General features: G+C 50.4%; 1 protein-coding gene across 3 annotated transcripts in view; it reads right to left on the bottom strand.

Moving 5' to 3' along the window:
- The window catches only part of GRIK4 (glutamate ionotropic receptor kainate type subunit 4), a 179593-nt gene that overhangs the window by 59081 nt on the left and 94807 nt on the right, over positions 1-25705 (bottom strand). For 2 of the 3 annotated variants that reach the window (XR_004244451.1, XM_032133827.1), the window contains exons 1-4: positions 10571-10673; positions 10186-10350; positions 3305-3402; positions 757-922 (exon numbers count right to left, since the gene is read on the bottom strand). Coding sequence is in view for 2 of the 3 variants with exons in the window: in XM_032133827.1 (XP_031989718.1) it covers positions 757-922; positions 3305-3402; positions 10186-10350; positions 10571-10658 (517 nt within the window). In the remaining variant the exon portion in view is untranslated. Of the gene's footprint in view, positions 1-756; positions 923-3304; positions 3403-10185; positions 10351-10570; positions 10674-25705 lie in introns of those variants that run through there. The other variant, XM_032133828.1, reaches the window with a different exon arrangement.

A 25705-nucleotide genomic window follows, 5' to 3' on the forward strand; every position in this document is an offset into this window, starting at 1 on the left:
GGTGGCCCTGCCGAGCTGGAGGTGGCCCCGCCAAGGTGGAGGAGGCCCTGCCGAGGTGGAAGAGGCCCCGCCGAGGTGGAAGAGGCCCCGCCGAGGTGGATTTGGCTCTGCCGAGGTGGATTTGGCTCTGCCGAGGTGGATTTGGAACTGCCGAGGTGGAGGTGGCTCTGCCGAGGTGGATTTGGCTCTGCCGAGGTGGATTTGGAACTGCCGAGGTGGAAGAGGCCCTGCCGAGGTGGATTTGGAACTGCCGAGGTGGAGGTGGCCCTGCCGAGGTGGAGGTGGCCCTGCCGAGGTGGAGGTGGCCCTGCCGAGGTGGGAACTCCAGTGTCCAGATGCACCATCACCAGCACGTGTGTGGCTGCAGAGCGCATTGTGGTGACTATTAATCAAATCCTGGTTTTAGGCCACAAACTCCATGTGCCTTTGGGCAAGGCATATTTCAAAGTGCTTTACTCGCCTAAAAATAATCCTCCTAAGCCTTTATTAAAGTTTTGATTTTTCTTATTCAAAGCCCCATCTGTGGAAGCAAAACGCTCTTCAGATGGTCAAACAGAAGGCAGGAGAATCTCTTCCCATGCCCTTTCCTCCTCTGAGAAACACCTCCATGGGGCACCAGGGTGGAGAAACTGCTCTGGAGTGGAAAAAGCTGCTCTGACCAGAGACATGAGGGGACCTGGGACCTTCTCCAGCAAGCACCAAACAAGAAGGAGGTGAAGCAGAGGGGCAGGCAAACCCAGCCTGGCAAAGACTTACATTCAGCTTTGGCACAGATGAGGCAGGCAGTGGTGCAGTTAAAGAAATTCAGGATTCCTGCCACGGCCACGCTGATGTCGGTGTTACTGGGGTGGAGGTTGAGGGTGGTGAACCTCTGGAGCTGCAGCTTCAGGAACTCCTCCGGAGCCACTTTGAAGTGAGGAACCTGAGCGTGGGGAGGAGGAAAGAAAATATCATTAAAGAGGGAAGTAGAAATAAAAACAAGTAAATCTGCGATAAAGGGCCTGTGGTGTGAAGTACACAGCAGGCAGAAAGTGGAATATCCCAATAAAACTGCAGAAGCACCACTGGAGTCAAGAGGGGAGGGTGGGACTCATGCAGCAGCAGAGGAAAATAATTATCACAGCCACGAAAAGCCACGGGAAGGAGTGGATCAGGAAAAGTCTTGCTGAGCCACTCAGCGAAAGGCAACGGGGGCTGTGATTACAGCCCAGGAAACCTTCCGTGTGAGTTCAACCTGATTAGCTGGGGCACTAATTGTGGCCGGGCCCAGCCTTCATTCGGGGCTGGCAGGCAGGGAGGGACACAGGGGATCATCCAGTGCTGTGAATCCAGCCCTGCCTGCTGCACAGAGGTGCCACCAGGTAATTAATTAGCAGAGATGAAGGCAAGAACAGGACGACCCCGCGCTGGCAAGGCTGGGCAGGGGAGGAACAGCCGCAGCAGCCAGCAGCTTTGGGCATTTCTGATCAACAGGCAGCCAGACAGGGCTGGAACCACCGGTGCTGGCAATGCTGGGCCTGTCATTGATCCAGCAGAGCAGCAGCTGGAGCAGGATGCTGCTCTGCAGGGAATTTCAGGAGCTGGGAAGCCTCAGGGCTCCCTCCGAGGTAGCTCTGCTACACATCCAGTGTGCATGGAATGGGTGGGCAGACACACAGATCGAGCCCAGACACTGAGGGCTCAGCCAGATAAAGAGAGGCAATCTTGTTTCCCTTCTGCCAGGTGAATTATTTTGGAAGAAACAGAAGTTGAAGAAAGGGAAACATCTGCCACGGCTTCGTTAGCCACGTGTCAGGTTCTCTCTCCCTCCATTATCAGTCCTTCCGAAGCCATCAGCCCCTGCCTCCCACCCCTCTGCTCCTGGGAAAGTCGATTAGCAGCCTGTGATGGCTGCTTCACTGACAGCAGAAGCTGCTGGTTAGCAAGGGGAAGTTAAGGAGTAATAAGCTGCTATCTGCCTTGATTCCAGCCTGCAGCCCTCACCCAGGGAGGGGAAGGTGGATTCCTCTAAGCAGAGCAGACAGGGCAGCTCCTGGCAGCATCCTGATCACTCCTGGGAGTCATCCAGACCCAGCCTGGGACTCAGAGAGAGGTGCAGACAGAGGGGGGAGGAATCCACCATCACATCAGCTCCCAGAGCTGAGCACAGCCCTGTTCATCCCCTGCCTCCAGCCCCAGAGTCCTCCTCTCCTTTCCAAGAGCTCTGTCCCAGTGCAACTCCCCTTTCTGGACAGGTGGGAAGGGATTCTTTGGGCCAAAGGCACAGGAGGGGTAACACAGGACAGATTCATCCCCCCAGTGAACATCAGTCCCTCCACCTGGTGCTCGGTGGTTGCCTGGGGACACTGCTCCCTTTCCCTGAGGGCTGGCTGTGGGCACAGGGGGCTCTGGCTGGGCTCTGTGCCATGTTTGACACGGTGGCACGAGCTGATGCTGCTGGGATGTAAATCCCAGGGAGTTACTGCAGGTTTACACCGCTTGGAGGGCAGCCGAGAGAATCAAACACCTCCGGAGCGCACCAGCACTCACCTCTCCTTTCTGAAGAGAAAAATACATCAGAAGCCTCAGATCAGAGGCTTGGATTGAATCTGAATTTCAGAGGAAAAACACTTGCAGAGTTGCCTTTCCTGGGATGGAGCACATGTCCATGATATTTAGCAGGAGAAAACACTACAAAATACCCCCTCCTGCTGCAGCCCGGTGCATTAGGGCTGAAAGATCCCTTCCCTCTCCTCAACACTCCAGGAACAATGAACAGCACTCATTTGTGAATGCAAATTATTTACAGTGCTCAGTCCCAGCCTCCTCTCCTCGGAGGCTGGGCTCCAGAGAGAGCCACTAAATGGCTGAGAGATGTTATCTGGCTTTAAAGGGATGAACTATGAGAAGAGAACTCAATTTCTTCTCCCGTGTGCAGAGCCAGATCAGTGTAGGATGGTTCGAGGCTTATAAAATATTAAATCCAGCACATAGTCTGGACACAGATGAAAAAAGGGGCTGAATTGGGTGGAAGAGCAGCAAACATAAAGCTCCCAAGTACGTGCACAGTCATGTCACAGCAGGGGCTGTGGATTTGCATCCAGCAGGGCAAGCTTTGGGGTTTGCACCCCTCAGTCAGTGGGGACGTGGCTGTGTTGGTGATGGATGTGAGGGGAGTTGGAGCCAAAGGGGATGCAGAGAGGAAAAGGGAGGCAGAAAGAGGGAGGAAAGGGAAAAGGAAGACATTTCAAAAGTTGTGCATTAGGAGGAGGGGTGATAACCACGCTGTCCACTCTGACCATCACAGGGGAACCTCTCCACTTACCTCCTTCTCCCCACAGATGTTGCTGATAATCGAGCTGGAGGCTGGGCTGGAGGAAGGTCCCAGGACTCCCACCACACCTTTGGGGAGAATCTGGCACACTGTGGGCACCAGAGAGAGGGAACAGGTGTCAGAATTTATCCCAACTTCCAGCAGACGGTCGTGCTTACAGTGCCTGTTGCACCTCAGCAAGGAGGACAGGGCATCATCTCCTTCACACAACACCCTCTCGGCCATTTCCATCCCCAAAATCCCCTCACGCCCCCTGAAGCACTGTCACCCTGCCTGTGGCACTCTCCATCTTTCCCCAGCCTTTTAAAACCCCACCTAAACTCCCCTCACATCCCAGTATCCTCCTCTCTGACTGCCTTGTACCACCCCTTTCTGTCCCCAGGTTAAAACATGAACTGAACTTTATGGAAGATGCTACACACAGCAGTGACCTGGCTTCAAAGCATCAAACAGACTTATAGGAATTTCTCCCCTCATCTCTGCAGAACTCAGTGTGAAAATAAGGATTGCTTTGCTGGTTTTCATTTGTTTTGTGTTATTTTTTCCCTGGCAGGAGTTAAATCTTCTGGCTCCATGCCAGCAAGGTTAGCGGAGCCATAAAAAACACCTGACAAACTGAACAAGTTAAATCTCTCCCCGGGTTAAACTGCAACCTTTTTTTGGCCTTTTAATTCACAGCACAAATCCAGCTGAACTGCACTCCCAGGAGCAGCCCAGCTGGTGTCACCTCCCTGCTGCCATCCCCATCCCCTGCAGCGCTCAGAACCCTTCCAGCAGAGCAGGAAAAACCTCATGAACAAAAGGTGAGAGCCCCTCATGCCTCAATCCCTGAGCTCCAAAAGCCTCCTGTGCTGGCCACGGCTCCTTCTGCAAAGCCAGAGCTGCCTCAGCAACCTCACACACCCAGCTTTTTCCCCAGAAAAAGCCACATTTGCTCAACTGGAATCTTTCAGAAGAAATTGGATACTGAAGGGGAGGAAGGAGGCACCAAAGGGAGAAAAGAGGCACCAGAACTCTTCTCAGTTCTGGCTCACAGCATTTTTGTGTGTGAAAACCAAACCACTGCATCACAAAGCTGAGATTTTAAAGACTGGGGCTCTTCAGTATCAAACCTGCCTCCTCCCCTGGCTTGCACCTCAGACCAGCTCCTGTGAGGGTTGTGAAGAGCTGTGAAGAGTTACCCAAGCAGGAAAAATTCAAATCCGAACGTGGGGTTTTTTTGGTAGTAGAGTGAATTCATCATCAAAACTGCTGAGCTACAGATCAGAGCAGGTTTTTTAGCAACTTTGAGTCTTTAAATCAAGGCTGGAAGTGAAATGAAAGCTTACACCGTGCTTGGGGTGGGTTTAGAACAGTGAGTGTGGGGTTGAGTGTGGGGTTTGGGAAGTTAACATGTCCAAGTCCAAGTTTTCCCAGAGAAGCTGTAGTTGCTCCTGGATCCCTGGAAGTGTCCCAGGCCAGGTTGGACAGGGCTTGGAGCACCTTGGGATAGTGGAAGGTGTCCCTGCCCATGGCAGGGAATGGAATCTTTAAGGTCCCTGCCAATCCAAACCATTCTGTGATTCTCTCATCTCCGGCCTTAGATTCCTCAAGCCTTCCCAGCCTCACGTCTGGAAGAAGAGGCCCAAATGTCATTTAGTTTTTCACTCTGGGGAATTGGTTTTACTTCTCCTTTGAAGAAAAAACTCCTTATCCTCCCCAGTCCCCACTGATTGCTCCAACTTCTTACAGAAAGTGCTCATGAAATGCAAACATCTCCTCTTGGGTTTTCCTTCTTTCCGAGCTCCCTCACCCTCCAACAACTCAATCTCCTCCAGAACGAGGGATATTTTTCTGCAGCATCTTCAAAGGAAATCCAGGGCTTGCTTCTCCTCCGTGCTTAAAAAATTTACAGCCACTTACACCTCTCCAGAAGATCCTTTTAAATAAAGAGCAGCAGTGGTTTGAAAGCCTCGCCTGCTGCCTCAGCAGCACTCACCAGTCCCTCTCAGCTCTGCCATTCAGCATCCAGGAGGAAGGAGCTGCTCCAAGCCCTCCCTTATCCACAGGTCACCAGGAAAAAGTTCCTGGGGAAAAGTTTGACAGGAAAGTTTGGTGAGTGCTTTGCTCCTCGTGCCTGGTAGCAGGGACAAAAAGTGGGTTAGGTAGCCATAGCAACGGAGGAGCAACAATGGAGGAAGAAAAAGACCTGGCTTGTCACTACCAGGGGGAAACATCCACAAAAATGAAGGAAAATGAATGGAAACAAAGTGGGGTGCCTGAGGCAAAGGTTTTGACCACATTTGGAAAGCTCCTTCTGTAATCCAAGCACATTTCCTATTTCAGAGCGTTACCTGATGCTGTCAGGTCTTCACAGGGAGAAAAGGCTCGACCTTGCTACTGCCGTGGGCATTCAGGGATGAGGAAATGTTGGTCCTGTATCCCAAATCCATCCATGATAATGACAGGGACCATAACTATGGACAATTACAGAGCCCCTGCCACTCAAATCCCTTCATACTCCAGCACCAGGGCACCACCAGAGCTGTGGGATGTGCAGGGCACTTTGTGAGTGCTGCAGGCTCCACCAGCTCTGGGTTTCTGTCCCAATTTTGATGTTGTTTAGAACTCAGGGTCTCAGGAAATGCTGGACAATGAAGAGGCATCACTTTAAGAACCTCTTTACCATGGGCACCACTGACCATCCTGGATCAGGTGTGTGTTCAGGGCACAGTGACCCTCCTTTCACACAGCAAGGCTGTGTCCAATTGTTTCCATGAATATATTTGGGAATTAAGTCCATGTTTGGACACTTGGGATGCAGAAAGGTATTTTTTAAAGCCAGGCAGAACTGCAAACTTATTTTTGAACGTGAAAAAGCACAACAAATGAGTAGCTCTGATGATAAATGGATGTACATCCCCTCAGACGTGGGCAGAGTCTGTCTTTCACTTCCCGAGAGGCCAGGGCACCTGGAAAACATTTATCCAAATTTATCCTGTTCAAAGCAGGGCTGAAAGCTCCCTCCAGAGAGAGGGGCAGAACACAGCATCTCTTTCAGTGCACAGAGATAACCGAGCCAAGAGTTTCCAACAGAATGCAGACAAGATTCCTGGCTCTAATTCCAAATAAATGAGCAGGGAAGGTGTGCAATTACCTCAGCAGCTCCCTGCCTGCAAAACACAGCAGAGATCTCCAGAGACAGGGACTGCTCATGGGATTCTCAGAGAGAAAACACCAAGTGCATAAACAGAAGGGGTTCTAGGGATACTCCTGGAGCATCCCTTGGGCTTCCTGACAGGAATCTGCAACCCCTGGAGAGGTTGGGGATGCCCTGGAAGTTTCCAAGGCCAGGCTGGACAGGGCTTGGAACAACCTGGGATAGTGGAAGTTGTCCCCGCCCGTGGCAGGGGTGAAACAAAATGATACTTAAGGTCCCTTGCAACCCCAACCCCTCTGTGATTCCACGATTCCACGATAACCAGAGCAGGCTGAAACACGAAATCCCCATAGAAGTGGTGGCACAGGTAACAACAACACGAGGACGCCCTGTGAAAGGGCACTTTGAAATACCGGTGTGGATAAATCAAAATCTGCAACTCTCCAGCTGCTCGCTGGCTCTTGATCCTGAGCTGCCCCAGCGTGTCTGGATTCACAACAAAGAGGAGCTTCAAAGGCTCACGAGGCCGTAGGGGACAGGGTGACAAACAGGGAAATCTGTCCTGCCCAGGCATCAAATGGAACAAGGTGGTTTAGATCAAGACATGATTAAACAAGGCGTTCTGGAGCTGCACAAAAGGAGCTGGAACATCAAACACAAAGAGGGAACAGGCTTTCCTTGTAACAGCAAAAAAAACCAGGCTCTGCCCATAACCTCTCCCTGCAACCTCCTTAAAATCACACAGGAACAGCCAAACTTTGTGTTCATTCATATCTAAAGCTGGAATAGCAAACCAGGCATGAATGTGATGGACTGACTCACTTTATTGCTGGAGCAATTGAGATTTTGGGGCTCTCTAACGTTAAAACACTTGAGTCAGGCAGAAGGAAAAATGGGAGGAAAACAGCTCCAGAAAAAAACAAAAAACAGGAAGAAAATCAAACCAAGCAACAAAAAAACCCCACAAAAAACCCCCAAAAACAACAACAAAAACCAAAACATACAAAAAACCCCAACCCCTAAATCCCCAAAGACAAAACCTAACTCCCCAAATCTCTTCCTCCTCTTGTATATGCAATACATGGTGTAATCCCAGCATTCCTAGATGTGTCAGCTAAAGCATGGAGCTGTGATATTTCGGAGTGAATCAAAGGGTGTGAAATGTGAGAACAGCATTAAACAGCTGTAAACAGCTCTGCAGTCACAGGTTAAAACATCTCAACAGTTTTTATTAATATTGTGTGTCATAACAAATACCAGCAATGTATTGAAGCATTTGAAAGCCATGAAAGCCTTGAAATTTAAGTTAGGGGATCTGATTTTCCTCTGCCACCAGGATAAATCAAGAATAACATCAGTGACATTAATAGCGGAGCTATACAGAATCCAGATTATTCCTTTTCTAAGAAAAGCTTCCAGACATTTTTTCCGCTCTGAAGAAGAGGCAAATAACACACTGCAAAATTCACCAAAATCAAGTCCATTTGCTCCAATTTCTACTCTATAAATCCAAGTAAAGAAAACAAAGAAAATTGCCCCAAGGTGAAAACTGGAAATGGGAGATGCCTCTTCCTCACCTGCCCTGTTTCCAATTCCTCCCCAAACACAATTTGCTGAAATCAACAATTTCTTGCATAATATTTCATTCTCAGCCAATTAATATTCTTCTCCTTGAGAAACCTCCCAAGAGAAGAATTCCTGAGCAGTGTTACAGGCTGGAAATAAGACAGAAATCCCTTTCTTGATCCTTACAGCAGCTCGGGGGTCACTGCGATCAAGTCTCCTTCCCAAAATTAAAGGCCAGGAATGCTGCTACACACTGGATGTTTATGAGGAAGGAACAAAAATGGAGCTAAAAATGCTGCTGGGTCCTTCAAAGACAAAGAAGGCTCAGGAAAACGAGGCATTTTCTCATTTTCTGGGAGTCTTGCAGGGAGATTTGGGATATTTTAAGGGGCAAACTGGGAATGAGCTTGGAGCGAGTCCAGAGGAGGCCACCAAGGTGATCAGAGGGATGGAGCAGCTCTGCTGTGAGGAAAGGCTGGGAGAGTTGGGATTGTTCAGCCTGGAAAAGAAAAGGCTTTGGGGTGACCTCATTGTCCCTTCCAGCTGAAGGGAAGGAAAGGGAAAGATGGGGAGAGACTTTTGGAGGGATGTAGTGACCCGACAAGGGGGAATGGCTTCAAACTGGCAGAGGGGTGGGATAGATGGGATATCGGGAAGGAATTGTTCCCTGGGAGGGTGGCAAGGCCCTGGCACAGGGTGCCCAGAGAAGCTGTGGCTGCCCCTGGATCCCTGAAAGTGCCCAAGGCCAGGTTGGGGTGGAGCTGGATGAGCTTTAAGGACCCTCCCAACCCACACCAGTCTGGTATTCTGTGATTCCGTGCAATCCAGGCAATTCCCATCCCTTCTGCAAGGTCTGGCCAGGGACACTGGATCTGCTCTAATGCTGTGCCAAGGGAGGGGACAACAGGGTGTGCACAATGGAGATGGGGAAGACCAGGAGAATATTGAAAAAAAATGAGGGATCCAAAGCAGTGGAGAAGTGCTGGGTGGAAGAGTCGCTGAGCTGGGGTTGATCTGGGCTGCTCCCGGGTGACAGGCTCTATAAATAGCGCCCAGGTACTCGCTGAGACGCGCTTTATTAACAGCACATGGCTATAAATAATGCAAATGCTCCTTCAGGAAATGAAGGAGCCATGTGCTGGTCCCACAGAGCCTGCTCTGCCAGCTCACCTGGAGAATCCTCAGCACTGCTGGGCACAGGGATGCTCAGGGCTGTGCACAACACGCAGCGAAACTCCGGGAAAAGCCAGCCAGCCCCAAACCACAACACTCTGCTCCACTTTTTTGGGGATACCCTGCAAATCACACAGTCGTGGAATGCAGAGCCACTGGGAAACGAGTCTAAAAACCCTGTTATTTAAAAGGATTCCTCCAGCTTTTTTGAGCCAAGTGGTACTAAAAAATTATAGCCCTCTCTTGAACTCTAAAGGTCAGCTTGACAATGATCCTATAAAGAGGATTTCCTGTTCCAAAGGGTTTCCCTCTTACAGGAAAGCACTACCACAGACCTTTAGGGTTTCTTTCAAACTGTGGGACAGTGACCATCAATTTCTTTTTTATTCACCAGCACAGAACTGGCACATTGGGCATCCAGAGGAACAACCCTAATAAAGAACAGTTTCATTAAGGGACCTTAAAGTGCCACGGGAAATCTGCTGCTCTTTCGAAATTAGCTCTTCTTCATCCCCACGATTTCAAACATCACTTGAAAAACTTCACTTGGTGTAAATAAATCCACTGCCAATCTCGAGCTCTGGGAAGAGCTGTCATGTTTGCTGACACACAGGATTCCACAGGGTTTTAAAAACAACTTAATTGCACCCAACTTGCCCGAGAGTCTCTTGCTTGCTCACCATTAAATGCTCGACAAAGGATCAGCATTACCCCTGCTTATTGACAGGCAGATTAAAGGAAATTATTTGTCCCGAGCCACTGAGTGGTGGCAAAGCTTACTGGGGGCAGGGATCCTCTCAGTGCACGCCTGGGCTCACAGCACATTTCATTTCACCTCGAATGAAAACTGCTCTCTGCAAGGAGCAAAGGAACTGAGAGAGAATTTTTTTCTCTCTGTCCCCATTTGACTGCCACAAAATCACAAGTTCAGTGTGCCAGACACCTCCTGGGAGCCGGCAGGGAGGAGGGCTGGGCTCTCTGGGGTGGTACTCACTGGTCTCTGCCGTCTCGTACTCGCTGTCCCGCAGCAGCTCGAAGATGTCCACCTCCACCCTGGCCTTGCCCGCCCGCTCGGGCGCGCGGTTGATGCGGTTCTTGGCCAGGGTGATGGAGAGCCTCTCCCCTCTGCTGCACTCCATGGGGTCATCCAGGATGGCAGCTGTGGGGGGAAGAAGGTGTTGGCACCGGTTAGGCTTGGGATCCGCACTCCCCTCCCATGCCCACGCTCCCTGATCCCTGCAGGAGCTCCGCTGCTGCTCCCGTCACCACCCGATGGCGCATCCTCCTTCCCACACGTGGCCTTTCCCGCTGCTTCTCCCACTCCCCAGGTCTTGCCAGACAGGTGGGTGGTGAAATCTCGGCAGCAGCCTCTGTTTTACCTGCTGGAATGGCACAGCACAGCCACCCACACTGCCAGGCTCCCAGCACCCACTGCCACACGGGCTGGGTGCTCCCAGAGAGGCACATCCAGCTGTCCAGCCCAAAAAACGCAGATCCAGGCACCGCCTCACATCCCAACAAAGGCAGAACGTCCCCAGAAACCCCCGGATGGTTCCTTTGTGGAAGCATTGAAAGGGAGCTGAGAGCTGGAATATTTCAGGAAGCACGTGGGCAGCCGTGGGTGGGGAGAGACAAATATTTTTCAAACAGAAGGCACTTGACTCTTGAACCCAGCTCCTGGGGCTGCCCACTCAGAGCTGTGTGAGGCAGAGGGAGGTGGGGAGGGGTATTATTTTTGTTTTCTTGAGGGAAGGCATAAAGGATTCAGGAGTGGAGCATTCGTGCCAGAATTTCATGAGGAGCTGGCACCCCAGTGGGTTTTTTGGTAGGGAAAAGCAAAATTGAGCTGAGAACTGAAATAAAACCCAGCAGGGATACCCTGAGTCCCAAGAGCAGGACACCCAGATTTGGAAGGCAGAGCTGACTGGGACCAGGCTTAGAGCAGCTCAGGGATGTTGTGCTGGAGGTGGCACTGAGGGATCCACAGAGGGATCTGGGCTGTGCCTGGGAGCTCCTCATTGCTCCTGTCACCCTTCACTGCCACCACAGAGTCTCCAACACGGCCCAGACGCCTCTGGCTGGGGCCCGGGCTCCTTTTCCTTTGGCTTTCCTGCCCCTGAGACTCGCTTAGACCAAAAAACCTCAAAACAGAGCCCGATTTCAACACCCAGCTTGCACCACGTCTCAGGGCTCTTTTCCCAGCCTCGTCCTGCTCATCCCAGTGGGATCTTTTCTCTCCTGGCACAACTGCAGAGCATCTCTGTGTCTCTGCCCTGCCCTAACCCCAGCAGGGGAAGCCCAAAGATGGCCCACACCAGCCTGATTTACTTCACATCCTGATAACACTCAAGAATTCCTTCTTTTCCTATCTCTTCCCAGTTTTATGGGAGCTAAATTGAGTTCATCCTAATCTCATTATGCAACAAAAAGGGTTGTGCTTTCCTCCAAGGCCAGGAGCAGGGTTTTAGGATATTAATATGACTGGTGACTGCTTTTAATTACAACAAAGCTGGGAGAACAATTTGCTGCAAACTCCACTTTTCCAGGAGAGAAGCAGAGGAGAAAGTTTCTCACTGACAAAACATTTCCTCCAGCCCTGCTCCCAGGGAAGGGTAAATCCAAGTGCTGAGTCTGATGAACATCACCAAATGCAGCTCCTGCTCAGGTGCTGATGCTGCGAAATTAAAGATCAGCGGTGGGGGAGTGGATGTCAGCATTCTCAGATTCATTAGTTTCTAATTTAAAGCTTCAAAATCACTAAATTAGGGAATGTTTTCAAGTATTTTCCTAATTGGCAGCTTTCAAACAAAACCCACTTTCACTGACGTACAGTTAAATTATTTTTAAGTATAAAAACAGTCAAAACCAAAGCATTTTGAATCATTTCCTCAAGCCAGCTAGGCAAAAAAGTTTGCACAAAGATTTTTTTTTTTTTCTCTCTATTCAGGATGGGCTTTTCTATTCTTATTTTTGAGAATCTTGAAAACTTCCTTAAAGGTGAAGGGAAGAAGAGGGGAAGAAGAGGGGAAGAAGAGGGGAAGAAGAGGGGAAGAAGAGGGGAAGAAGAGGGGAAGAAGAGGGGAAGAAGAGGGGAAGAAGAGGGGAAGAAGAGGGGAAGAAGAGGGGAAGAAGAGGGGAAGAAGAGGGGAAGAAGAGGGGAAGAAGAGGGGAAGAAGAGGGGAAGAAGAGAAGAAACCCAAAATAACAGCAAACTCTTTTCCCTACTCAGCTCTGGTTAAATTTGAACTTTGGGGGAAAATACAAGAGGAAGGGGAAAGTGCAAGTTTTGGAAAATAAGGAATTCAGATGGAGAACCTGGATCCAGGATGGAAGTGGCAGCAGCATTCCTAGAACCCAGATGAAACTCCAGCAGAGCTTCCAGTCTCCCTGTGGGATTTGGGATAGGAAACCAGCAAAATGTGCTCATTTTGGGAGACTGGTTACTTTAACTAAATATTGAACCAGCCCCCAGGACTGGGGAGGTAATGAGGCTGAACTAATCTTTATTTATTAAAGCCGGAGGATGAAAAAAGGTCATTTAATGTTTAAAAAAGGTTGGTTTTAAAGCTTCATGGCTCAGGACACTGTGCCAAAGCTCATCTAATAGTGGCATCATTAAGTATGAACGAAAATCTTTATAGAAATTCCCTTTCATCTCTTCCTGTCTATTAAACAGGGGAAGATGCATCAAGTAAATCTTTAATCCTGAAGACTTACAGCAACGTCTTTGAACTTTGTTGCCCTCAAAAATCACTTCTATCTTCCCCATCGTGATAAATGTCTCCAGTCTGGACTGCTTCTCCATGAATGATGAGAAAAATACTGCACAGGGAGCCAGGAGCACCTGGATCTGCAGCGCCTGCCTCAGCACTGCTCAGGATTCCCCAGGCACTGAGAGTCGAGGGAAGCCAGCAAGGACTGAGCTCTTCTCAGGAAGAACATCTCTTCCCATGGGATGGTCCAATCCTGACAGAAAAACATCCCTTATGTCGTAATAATCAGCTTTTTACTCAATATGTGCAGATTTCCATACAATTAACACAAAATCCACACTCCAGAAGTGCCAAAACCAGGAGAGTTCATCCCTTTGGAGGAGCTGGGTAATAATCAATCAAGCTTCAAGCAACAAGTGACTTCCACTGCAGATCTCCATCAGACACAGATTTCAAAGGCAACCCTCAAAGTGAATGATTCAACAGCAAGAAGCAGAAAAAAATAAAGGTATAATTGGGAGCCAGAGAAATGCAAGGGGATGGGATGGTGCCTTCTGAGAAAAGCAGATTTCAGTGACTGTCCTGCAGGGATTTCCCAGCCCTCGGGGATGAGCAGACAGGATGGGGAGACAGGAGACAGGAGCAGGAATTGGTGCTCTCTGCTGAGCCAGGGACTGGGAAAGGAGGAATTGGAGCTCTCTGCTGAGCCAGGAACTGGGAAAGGAGGAATTGGTGCTCTCTGCTGAGCCAGGGACTGGGAAAGGAGGAACTGGTGCTCTCTGCTGAGCCAGGAACTGGGAAAGGAGGAATTGGTGCTCTCTGCTGAGCCAGGAACTAGGAAAGGACGAATTGGTCCTCTCTGCTGAGCCAAGGGCTGCACAAGGAGCTCCCTGTGGCTTCCCCAAGCCCCACATCCCTGAGCCCACCCAGGATGGGGCCATATGGCCACAGCCCTTCCAGCCCCGAGCACAGCACTCTGTGACAGCAGATGCTCAACCCCTCCTGCCTCTTCCCCTGGAAAAACTTCTCCAGGGGGAGGAAGGACGTTCATTTCTCACCCCAAACAGCTCAGCTGTGCCAGAGAAGCGGCCGGGGGCCAGGCAGGGCTGTCACTTGTGTGCTCTCTGAGCTGCAGACAGCTGTCTCCCAGAGCTGGGTGAGACCCAGCCATTGTCTGACTCAGTGCCCCAGCCAGCTCAGCCAGCTCAGAAATCCAATCCTCTCCACCCTCAGCTGGTCCCGAGCAGGGCTCAGGAAGCAGAAACGCTCCATCCTCCATTCCCCAAGGCCATGTGGCTCCTGGAGCACCGCCTGCCCCAGCCAGACTCCCAACATATGTGCCCTGACAGGCTGATCCCACTGCAAGGCAGCTACAACATCACTCCCCAACTCATGATTCATCCAAAATCTAATGAAGTCACATTTTTATAACAATAACAGCGAACAGATGCTACTGGCAGGATCATACAACAAACTGTGTGCAGCTGACCTTTCCCTGTTCGTGGCATTTTTTTATTTATTTACATTTTCTCAGATGCTTTTTATACCTTTGAAATGTAAAGTCATACTCAGAAACGTGATTTCCATCTCAAGGCATCTCTTGAAAATGTAGATTTAACACAGCACTGGCTTGGTAAACAGGATATTTCACTGTTCATAGGCTGTCCCTCCAAGTGAAAAACACATAAAGGTACCTGTAGTATTTCCTAAACATCCCAAATGACAACTTAAGATCACACCTACAACCTCTTCTGATTTATGCTGTAAACACAGCAACAGAACCACTGAGGCTGGAAAAGTTGTCTGGGATCATCGAGTCCAACCTGTGCCAAATCCCTACCAGAGCACTGAGTGCCACCTCCAGGAATTCCCTGGACACCTCCAGGGATGGGCACTCCAAACCTCCCTGGGCATCCCATTCCAATATTTAACAACCCTTTCCATGGGGAAATTCCTGCTGGTGTCCACCCTGAGCCTCCCCTGGCCCAGCCTGAGGCCGTTCCCTCTCCTCCTGTCCCTGTTCCCTGCGAGCAGAGCCCGACCCCCCCGGCTGCCCCCTCCTGTCAGGGACTTGTGCAGAGCCACAAGGTCCCCCCTGAGCCTCCTTTGCTCCAGCCTGAGCCCCTTTCCAGCTCCCTCAGCCGCTCCTGGGGCTCCAGCCCCTTCCCTGGACATGCTCCAGCCCCTCCATGTCCCTTACTCCATGAGGAGCCCACAACTGGACACAGAATTCCAGGTGCCTCCTCACTTCCCTGCTCCTGCTGGCCACACCATTCCCTAATCCTCAAATCCTCTATGCCCCCTTTATCAAATTAAGAGCTCTAATCCCAGTCCAGCCCAGTTCAGCCACCCAAAAGATCCAGCACCTGCCACTGGAGCCGACCAGTCCTTCCTCTCCAAACCAGGAAACCCAAAAGCACTCCAGGAAAACATTTCATTCTTCAAACACCCCTGTCCTGCTGAGGAACAGCAGGAGATGCCCCAGGGACCACCCCAGACCTGCTGCTCCTGCTCCCCACTTCGTGAACTCCAAACCACCTCCAAAACCACGAGGCTGCAGGGTCAGGGGATTCAAAATTGTTGCCAAAATTGCCTTATTTTGTGCTTTTCTGCTCGGCTGAATAAGGTATCAACCCTTCAGGCTGTCAGTACAGTAAAGGAGAAGAAATTTGCACAGTTCCTCATTACAGGGCTGTCAAGTGGAGCTCCAGTGGAGAAACAGGTGGGATTGTATTTCCATTATAATCTCTGAAGTGCTGCTTAAAAATAAAATAAAAAGGCGTCAACACGCTATTACTCTGCGAGGAAAGAGCATCTCATCAAGGAAAAAAGGAGATCTGAAAACATAAAATCTCCTTCACAAAGAGGCTTGATAATGTTTGTCTGGTCGGGGTAGCAGAGGGCTATTTATTGCTCTTGGCCAGCACTGGAAATCTGCATTTAAATGGAGCTCCCCTCTCATTCCTGCTATCCAGAGAGAGCAAATTCAGGGGGGAGAGAGACAGGAGGGGAGACGTGATAAAAACAGCTGAGGGCTTTAGTTCCTGCTGCCTGAAACACAATCTCTCTTTTATCTTCTTTAATAACTGCTTTGTGTACATCAAATCAGAATTACATTCCCCCACACCTGGAGTTTCCAGGAAAATTGAGAAGGAAGGTGGTGACCTGTCCGTCATGCTGGGATGCAAAGCCTCAGTGGGATCATCCCTGCATCCCAGAAACATCCTCCCTCTGGGGCAGGCAGGGAAAAACCCTGCCAGGCTCCTCATCTCACCTGATTTTGGGAACATAAATCACTCTCCAAGGCAGCAGCAAACACCCTGAGCATGAAGAGAGGAGTAGAAGGGCACAGGAAGAAAAGAAGGGGGTCTGGAGTAGGAATGTCCCAGCCAGAGCTGGCTCATGGGGTCTGAGCCCAGCCTCTCGTAAAAAAGCAGGGTGGCAAACTGATTTTAAAGGGAAACTCCTGTGGATTTCCACAGCCAGACTTGAGGCACTGCAGCTGTGGAGAAAGTCCTGATGTGGGGATTTAAATACTGGGATTGTGACCAGTTAAGTCCCACTCCATGCCCTGAAAAACCTGCCCAGAGAATTCCCAAAAACGAGGAGAGAAAAGCTGGGAGGAGGAGGAGGAGGAGGAAGAATGAGGGATTGAACCCTCCCGAGGTGTAAGGTCAGGGCTGCTGTAGGGAATGGGATTTTGACTTTGGAAGAATGAACACCAGGGGCTCTCCTGCATGTCCAGAAAGCCCCAAAACCAGGGAATTCCAGCCACCAGGAGCTTGTTTCTGCACAGGTGAATGTGGTGTGATGGGATGGCTTTTTTCTGTTTTCCCTGAAACTTTGTTCCCAGCAGGAGCTCCCCCCAGCACTGCCCTCTAATCCAGATTTTCAGCACCTCTGCAAAGCCCCATCTGTCAAACTGGACCAGAGTTTGCCAAAAATCCAAGCTTCTGCATGGCCACCCACATCCCCTAAATGCCTAAATCTTCTTTTCTTAGGAATCCAGCCTAAAACCGCTGGCCTGGGTTGGGAAGATCGTTTCTCTGCCTGTCTTTTGCTTCCTTAATGTCAAGCTGAGTTTCCAGAGGAAGTTTTTCTGCTCATTTTCGTGGTCTCAGGTGACTGGCAGCAGCTGTGGTTTTGTAGGAAGAGAGCACTGGGAAGCCCTGGTGGGGCCAATAAACTTGGCAAGACCAAGAAAGGAGCAAGAACTTAATTAAGTCAGTGGAGAGTATAAATTTAAGAAAAATAACCACAGAAACCCCAAGTGCCACTGCCAGGCAAGCAAAAAGAATGAGGAAGGAAGAAACAATGGGGAGAAATCCTGAGTTCCAAAACAAAAACAACAACAAAAAAGCCAACAAACAAATGGGAGAGTCCAGTAGGATTTATGGCTCTAATGATGGATTTGAGAGATGGCAATGAGTAATGGAGCTGTGGGATTTGGGGCTGGAGAGCAGAGTGGGGGGAAGAGCCTGAGGCAGGAAAGGACCCAGACCCCACAAAATACCCTCAATAAATGTGTTTTGTACCCACAACCCCACAAAATCCCAGAGCTCCGTCCCCAGAGGTGGCTGAGTTTCAGTGGCTATTCCAGCACACACAAAGATCTGCAACGCTTTGGGATTTTCTGACTGACAGGGATTTAAGGACAGAAATATTCCCAAACCTGGCACTTTGCCTTGCAGGGGGAACCATCTCCTGAACCTCCTTCTGATCACAGGTTGGAAAAGACCTCTAAGATCATCAAGCCACCACCATGGTCACTAAACCCTGTCCTCAAGTGCCACCTCCATGCGTTTTTGGAACACTTCCAGGGATGGTGACTCCACCACCGCCCTGGGCAGCTGTGCCAGTGCTTGACAGCCCTTTCCATGGAGAAATTTTTCCTAATATCTAATCCAGGCCTCCCCTGGTGCAACTCGAGGCCGTTTCGTCTCATCCTGGTGAGGATGAGACAGCAGGGTAGAGGATTTACGGAACTGAGAGTCCCTCTAAAGCCACTGTATTTCCATTAAGTGGGGCTTTAGTGACCGTTCTCCTCTGAACCCTTCCAGATATCTCAGCATTCAAAGTGCATTTGCTCTCCTTCCAGCACCTCCCTGCTTCAGGGGCATCACAGCTGTGCCTGATCCCTCCCAGGCTGGCAAACCCCAGTGCACTGCAGGGGATGCACAGCTCAGCCCCAAGGATGGAGGGGGGAAATGCCAGGTCCTGGCTTCCCCCACCCAGTGATTAATCCACACACAGAGACAGCGAACGGCCTTGGATGTACCCATAACGCCAAGGTGAGAAGGGAGCAAATGTTGCAGAGGGATCTGGGGGTTTGCTTGCATTCACATGGAGAGTTTGGAGATAATTTGCACCACTTCTATTCCTGTTACAAATCCCTGGGCACTGCTGCTGTGACAAATCTCTAAAAGATGGACCCAAGGACAAGGACCCACCACGCTGGATGTAGATATGGCAATTCCTATAAAGATATGAGCCAGACAAATGATAGGGGAAATGATTTTCGTTCTCTCATGATGGATGAAGAGTGAAGAGATAAAGTGGCTCCTCAAGGTTTTCCAGGACCACGTGGCCAATAAACAGATTTAACGTGCCAGGAGGCTTCAGAAAGCCTTGTTTAGAGACTCAGCCTTTCTACCACCAAAACCTGACACTTGTGCCTCGATCCTCAGGCATTTGAGGGCATCACAAAGTCAGCACCGTTAGCAGATCTTTTGGGAGGTGGGAATCCCTGGAAGCAGGAACGTGGATAAACAGGTCAATGCCACATAGCGGAATGTGGATGGAAGAGTCAAACTATGCTTGGGAGCCTTTGGGTTGGAAAGGACCTTAGAGGTCATCAAATTCCACCCCCCTGCCATGGGCAGGGACACCTTCCATGGGCAGGGACACCATCCGTGGGCAGGGACACCATCCGTGGGCAGGGACACCTTCCATGGACAGGGACACCATCCGTGGACAGGGACACCATCCGTGGGCAGGGACACCTTCCGTGGACAGGGACACCATCCGTGGGCAGGGACACCTTCCGTGGGCAGGGACACCTTCCGTGGACAGGGACACCTTCCATGGACCGGGACACCATCCGTGGGCAGGGACACCTTCCGTGGACAGGGACACCATCCGTGGGCAGGGACACCATCCGTGGGCAGGGACACCTTCCGTGGACAGGGACACCATCCATGGGCAGGGACACCATCCGTGGGCAGGGACACCATCCGTGGGCAGGGACACCTTCCGTGGACAGGGACACCATCCGTGGACAGGGACACCATCCGTGGGCAGGGACACCATCCGTGGGCAGGGACACCATCCGTGGGCAGGGACACCTTCCGTGGACAGGGACACCTTCCATGGACCGGGACACCATCCGTGGGCAGGGACACCATCCGTGGGCAGGGACACCTTCCATGGACAGGGACACCTTCCATGGACAGGGACACCATCCGTGGGCAGGGACACCATCCGTGGACAGGGACACCTTCCATGGGCAGGGACACCTTCCGTGGACAGGGACACCTTCCATGGGCAGGGACACCTTCCGTGGACAGGGACACCATCCGTGGACAGGGACACCATCCGTGGACAGGGACACCTTCCGTGGACAGGGACACCATCCGTGGACAGGGACACCATCCGTGGACAGGGACACCTTCCGTGGACAGGGACACCATCCGTGGGCAGGGACACCATCCATGGGCAGGGACACCATCCATGGGCAGGGACACCTTCCATGGGCAGGGACACCTTCCGTGGACAGGGACACCTTCCATGGACAGGGACACCTTCCATGGACAGGGACACCTTCCGTGGACAGGGACACCTTCCGTGGGCAGGGACACCATCCATGGGCAGGGACACCATCCATGGGCAGGGACACCTTCCATGGGCAGGGACACCTTCCCTGGGCAGGGACACCTTCCCTGGGCAGGGACACCATCCACGGGCAGGGACACCTTCCATGGACAGGGACACCTTCCATGGACAGGGACACCTTCCCTGGGCAGGGACACCATCCACGGGCAGGGACACCATCCACGGGCAGGGACACCTTCCATGGACAGGGACACCTTCCGTGGACTGGGACACCTTCCGTGGGCAGGGACACCTTCCATGGACAGGGACACCTCCCACTAAACCAGGTTGCTCCAACAGGAAAGCTGAAAAGATGAATAAAGGTGGGAAAAGGTGACACTGGAAACCTCACCCCTCTTGAAGAGGATCCAGATGTCTCAAACCACATCAAAGGGTCTGATGCAGGTATGAAACGACACTCGAGCCCTCCCCTGCCGTGCCTCGGGACTGTTTTCATCCCTGTGCTTTCCTGCCAGAACAAACACCTTTTGCTGCTGAGTCACGCTGGAATGAGATGCTAAGGAGCTGCCACAGCAGATGTGGAAGCCCTTCAGATCCAATATTGATCAATCTGCACAGCCTCTATTTATTTCTTTTTTTGCCACTCAGCCTTCAGCTGATTTAATGGGTTTGCTTTAACATCCTCCTGCCTTCCCTTGTTCGTTTGCTCTGCCCACTGCAATCCTTCTGCCCTGATGGCTTCTTCCCTGACTTCTGGGTGGGAAAGAAAAACAGCAATTTGCTTTTCCCTGGACTCTGATGTGGTTTCCCCTGCCTTTCTATCCATCTTAGCAGCACACTGCTCATTCACCTAATCCCAGGATACTTTTCCTGGTCGTTTGGACCAAAAAAAGGCAGCTCCACTTTGTTTTTCAGATGGCTTTTTGAGAGAAGGGATATGCAGAGCCCTGAGTGAGTGAAGTGATGCACAGCAACATCCTCGCTCGGAGCAATTTGTCTCAGCATCCTCTGGAGACCACCCCTAAGTGGGGGGTGTCAGACATTGCCTGGAGAACCCCTGGCACAGCAGAAAAACAACCACGAAATCCTTAAAAAGTTACTCCAAGTTTTCCCAGACAATCTCTGCGGTTCCTAGTGCAAGGCTCTCCAGTGTGGGTAAACAACTTTTGGGCAAACAGCTTTTGCTTTCAGCTTGGGAGCTCATTACAGATTTTCCTGCATCTGGAAAAGTTTGAAGACACCACACAGAAACTGGAGAGGGCAAGTGAAGAGCAAGAAAGGAAGGGGGGAAAGCAAGGACACAGAAAAGGCTCAGCTGCAGAGAGCAAATTAAAGCAGACATAAAAACTCTTAGTGAACAAGGCTGAACAAACCCGAAGGAAAAGCTGTTCCAGGCTCCCGGGGATGTCAGGAATGATGGAAGAGCCGGGATCGGGGAGGAATCAGCACCAGCACTGGGTGAGGATTGAGACGTTCCAGACCCAGCCAGGCTTGTAAAGCAGAGTGAGTGGAGTGAATTACATCCCCTGCAGTCTGTTCTGAAGCTTCTTAGGGGGGGATCCTGAATTAGTGACATTAATGCAGCAAGGAACGGGATCAGCTTCCCAGTGATAAGCTTAATTAAACAACAGAGTTATCCATAGGCTGGGGTTTATGTTATAAATAAGCAACATTTATACTGATTAATTGAAGTCATGGTTCAGATCGTTAAATCCTCCTCCTTCCAACCATCTTAATGAGGATACCTGCAAGAGCTGAAGCCAGCATTGATGTTTGACACTTGCAAGCCCAAGCACACACTTAGGGGAGGGCAGGGGGCCTTGCCAAGGCTCTTTCCCACGGCTCCTTCCCACTGTCTCGTATTCCAGTGGGTGGTCCTGGAATTCCTGCTGGGGATTTCTGCTGGGGCTTCACTCTCGCTGCTGTCACGGGAGGAGTCAGGGCTGGCAGCCTCAGGCAGCACCACGCTCCCAGTACTTCTCCAAGTCTGTAAAAGACTTCTTAGCACAGCAATGAAAACATCTTGGAGACAGCCAGCTGTGTCAGCTGCCCTCACAAATCCAATTCTTTTTCATTATCCCAGCCAGAAGAGCCTGCCTGGAGAAACAGGGCTGCTTTATCATCCTCCCCTGCCTCTTCCCACGGGAGAGATGTCCTGGGCCACGCCTGGGACAGCAAACTGTGACCCCAAACCTCCCCTCCCTGTCACCCACTCCTGGCCACCCCTCTCAGCTCATTCCATGCTCACAATAACACCCTGCAGGGTTAAAGGGGAAAACCCTTCTGAAAGGCTTCACTCCATGAGATTGGAGGTTTAGAGATAAAAATCCCACTCCAGCGCCACTCTGAGCCAGGATCAATTACAGATCATGTCCAACACTTATTCTAATTGGAATTATGAAAACAGAGCAGACCCTTTGTCCCTTCCTTTTCAGCTTTGTGCTCCTTCCTCCCACAGCCTGAGAGGTTTTATACAGCTCTAATATTTCAGAGAGTGGCCTTGGTGCTCTGAAGTGAAAAGCCAGCTTGGGAGACCATGGTTTGCTCCAGCTCATCCATCACATCTGCTCCCAAACCCAGTGGTTATTAAAAATTAGAGCTGGTCAAATTATTGTTATATTTTGACACATGGAGAATATTATTATCATCCTTCCCTGCTACCCCCAATCCCTCCCCATGAATCATTCATGAGTCTCTCCTGATTCCTGCAGAAGAGCTGAGCTCCTGCTTTGTGCAAGATGGATTTCCTGCCCAAGGAGCAGAGCCACAGTGGAGGGAGGCTCTGGAGGGAGCCAAGACGAGGCCCCAAGTCTCTAATGAGCCCATCAAATGGTCCCAACAAATCCTGCAAGGGTGATTACCAGCCCCATCATCTCCTCCAGCCTTTTCCCCTTTTTCTTAACACAATCCTATCAGATTGGGAACTGACTAATGGCAACAATAATAAAATAAACTTCATTTTGGATCCGTTGCAGGATTGGGGCTATTTCCTCCATCTCTTCACCATCACAGAAACTGTCTTTTAAATGGATAACAATGATTGTGAGGGCCCAGTTATTACCTTGAAACCTCGCATTTTGATATATCCAAAGCTGTTCTCTTACATAAATAACAGTTATTACTGTACAGTGATTTTCCTCCTTCTGTATTTCCAAAGAGTTCCTGCAGGAGATGGTGGAGAAAATGGATTCCATTAATGCCACACTTAGGCCCTGTTGCTTTCATACTTTAACTCCCATCATTAATCTCCTTATGTGTCTTTAAACAAATGTCATTCATCCCACAGCTCTCTGGCAGCAATTCTTCCCCTTCCTTTCCCCCAATCCCCTTTTCCAGTTAAACAGGAGCTCTTCCTCCCCTGACTCATCAGTGGGTGTTGTGCTCCTGCCAGTCAGGGACAAGTGTTTTGTTCAGGCAGCTTCCTGCTAATTACAAGGGAAAACAAGAGAGCCCACAGTCAGGGGAGACAACACATCAGAGGGAGCTGAAAATCCTCGGCGAGGATCACTTTGCTGAAGGGAGAATTCCAAACTAACCTTGGAGCAGGAGTCCCCATGACTTGGGCAGGTTCTCAGCTCAGGGAAAACATTGCCTGTGGCACTCAGCAGCCTCTGAGCATCCTACAAATGCAGCTGCCCCACCAAAGGTGCCACTTCTGTGTGATTTGAGGATGAACAAGGCCCTTCTTCTCGTGACAGGCACGGGACAACTGCAGCTCTCGGCCGTTTACTCAGGACTCTGAAACAGCTCCATTTCTCAGCAGCCAGGGAAGGGCTGTCACCTCCTTTCCATGGGGAGAAGAGGCAGAAAATGCAGCCCAATCCTGCCCCTGGGGGGTAAAATCCCACCTTTTCCAAGGAGTTGATCCCTCTCCTTGATGGAGCAGCACACACCACCAGCATTTGAGTCCTGCTCACCCTGCCAAGGTCACAATGTCCACCCAGCCAGCGGAGGACACGCTGAGCTCCCAGCAAAGGCAAAACCCCCCATTTTCCAGGTTAATTAAGGCTAATTATGCACTAGCCATAAGGCACGTGGGCACAGGACCGCAGTTCCAGGGAACGGGGATGCATTTTGGGGACACAGCACCACGATGTCACCCCCCCTCCACATCTGCTCCTCTCTACACCCTCAAAAGAGGAGAGTCCCTCCCCAAAAAACTCATTTTCATAAATGGTTTAACAGCAAAGCCAAGCCAGGATTGTGAACTGGAGATAAATAACCTTCACAGGCTGCCCAGCTCGGAGTCACTGATTTTCCCCTGCCACCTCTGGAAGCAGAAATAGCAAAGATTAATGCTTGGAGTGACCTCACGTAACTCCTGGACATCTGGATTTTCCTGCTCTGTCCTGCTCCCCCAGGAGTGCTGCCATTCCCTCTGCCCTTGCTCAGCCACAGCCTCTCCTTCATTATCATCTGTCAAGCCCAATTAACAAGTGCAGTGACATCAGGGGACATGATTCCTCAAGTCTCCTGCGAGAGCCACTTGACAGGAGCCTCCACCCTTGAGAAGACGGGCGAAAGTCCCCAGAAAATTGTCATTTCTCCCCTCAGGATCCTCCCCTGGCAGCCCAGAGCACTCACTTGGACTCCCCCACCTTTTAAAAATACCCATCCCTGCTCCTAAAACCCGAGTTATCTCCCCTTTCCCAACCATCCTACTGGATAAAAGGATTTCGGGCCAACAACTTGGTGGTTTGCAGGTGCCTCCTCTGAGCTGTTTTCCTCCCTTCCAAACCTTCACCAAACGTGCTTGGCTGCGTTTTCCTGATTAACCCCTTACTGGGGAGTCTGCACAGAGCAAACCCAGCAGGAAATGAGGCCAGCACGAGCCACTGCATCCCTCCTGTTTGAAACAAGGGGAAAGCACAGGGAAAAAATCCAAAATATTCCCCTCAAGAGTGGCAAAAGCTCAAGTGGAAAAGTGCTTTTCCTAGGAAAACCCCCTCTACATATCCGTAATATCATAAAGCTCCTTAATGAGCTGGAATATTCACGAATAAAAGCCTGAGCTTTTGTGGGAATAGCTCCTAAACCGACTGGCTCTGATGCTGTCCCTGCTGCAGGAGGTCACTTTCTGCCTCTCCTTTAAGTGGGTAACTTTGCTGCAAGGTTGTGGGTTTGCTTTTTTTGTTGTTGTTGGGTTTGTTTGCTAGAAAAAAGGTCATCTAAAGGAAAAAACAAAAAGAGGCAGGCTGGGATAATTTTTTGGCAGAGAAGCCCTGACAATATCTTCTAGGTCAAAAGTGGTGTTTCTCAAAAAATTTAAATTTCTTGAGCCCAGCAAGTGTTTTTTTCAAGGGGTAGAGAGGGTTTTCATTACTTTAGAAGTCTCTGAATGAAGGATTTTTCCTGTAGAACATCATGAGCCAAGTTGTGAGATGCTAGTAAAGTCCAAAAATAAAGGATATTAATCACTTGGCCACAACTTTATTATTTATTATTTCTCATCTAACCAAATCTGATACGTGTTTGCGTGAATATGTATAAATAAAACATGAAAAGACAACCTTTGTTTAAAATTAACTGGTAAGTTAAAGACTCCAGCACTACCAAGAGCAGCCAAATTCCGTCCCTTTGCTCAGGGGAGCTCAGCAGAAGCGTCTCCATTTCCTTTCTGGAGCAGGAACTTGTGATTCCCATACTCCAGGACTTCCCACAGCCCTTCCTTTCCTAAAATCTCGACAGCAGAGCACTCACCCCCCAACTTCCTCCCCTCCAACACTTATTAAACCCCACCACGTACCCAAACTGAGAAGCTTGGCAGTGCCCACGGCTCAACATCGAGAGCTTCAATTAAATCAATTAGCATCCCCATACATGGCTAATATTGGAGACGTAGGAGAGGTTTTATTATCCAAATAGAAAATCAGTTTGTGTGTCCAGATGGTCACTGGAGGCGCTGGAATTGCCACACTCTCGCTGTGTTTGGGCCCGTTTCAATGGCACCAGCCCTGTTTATCAGCTTGG

The sequence above is a fragment of the Corvus moneduloides genome, chromosome 25, assembly GCF_009650955.1.
Source record: "Corvus moneduloides isolate bCorMon1 chromosome 25, bCorMon1.pri, whole genome shotgun sequence".
Taxonomy (NCBI): domain Eukaryota; kingdom Metazoa; phylum Chordata; class Aves; order Passeriformes; family Corvidae; genus Corvus; species Corvus moneduloides.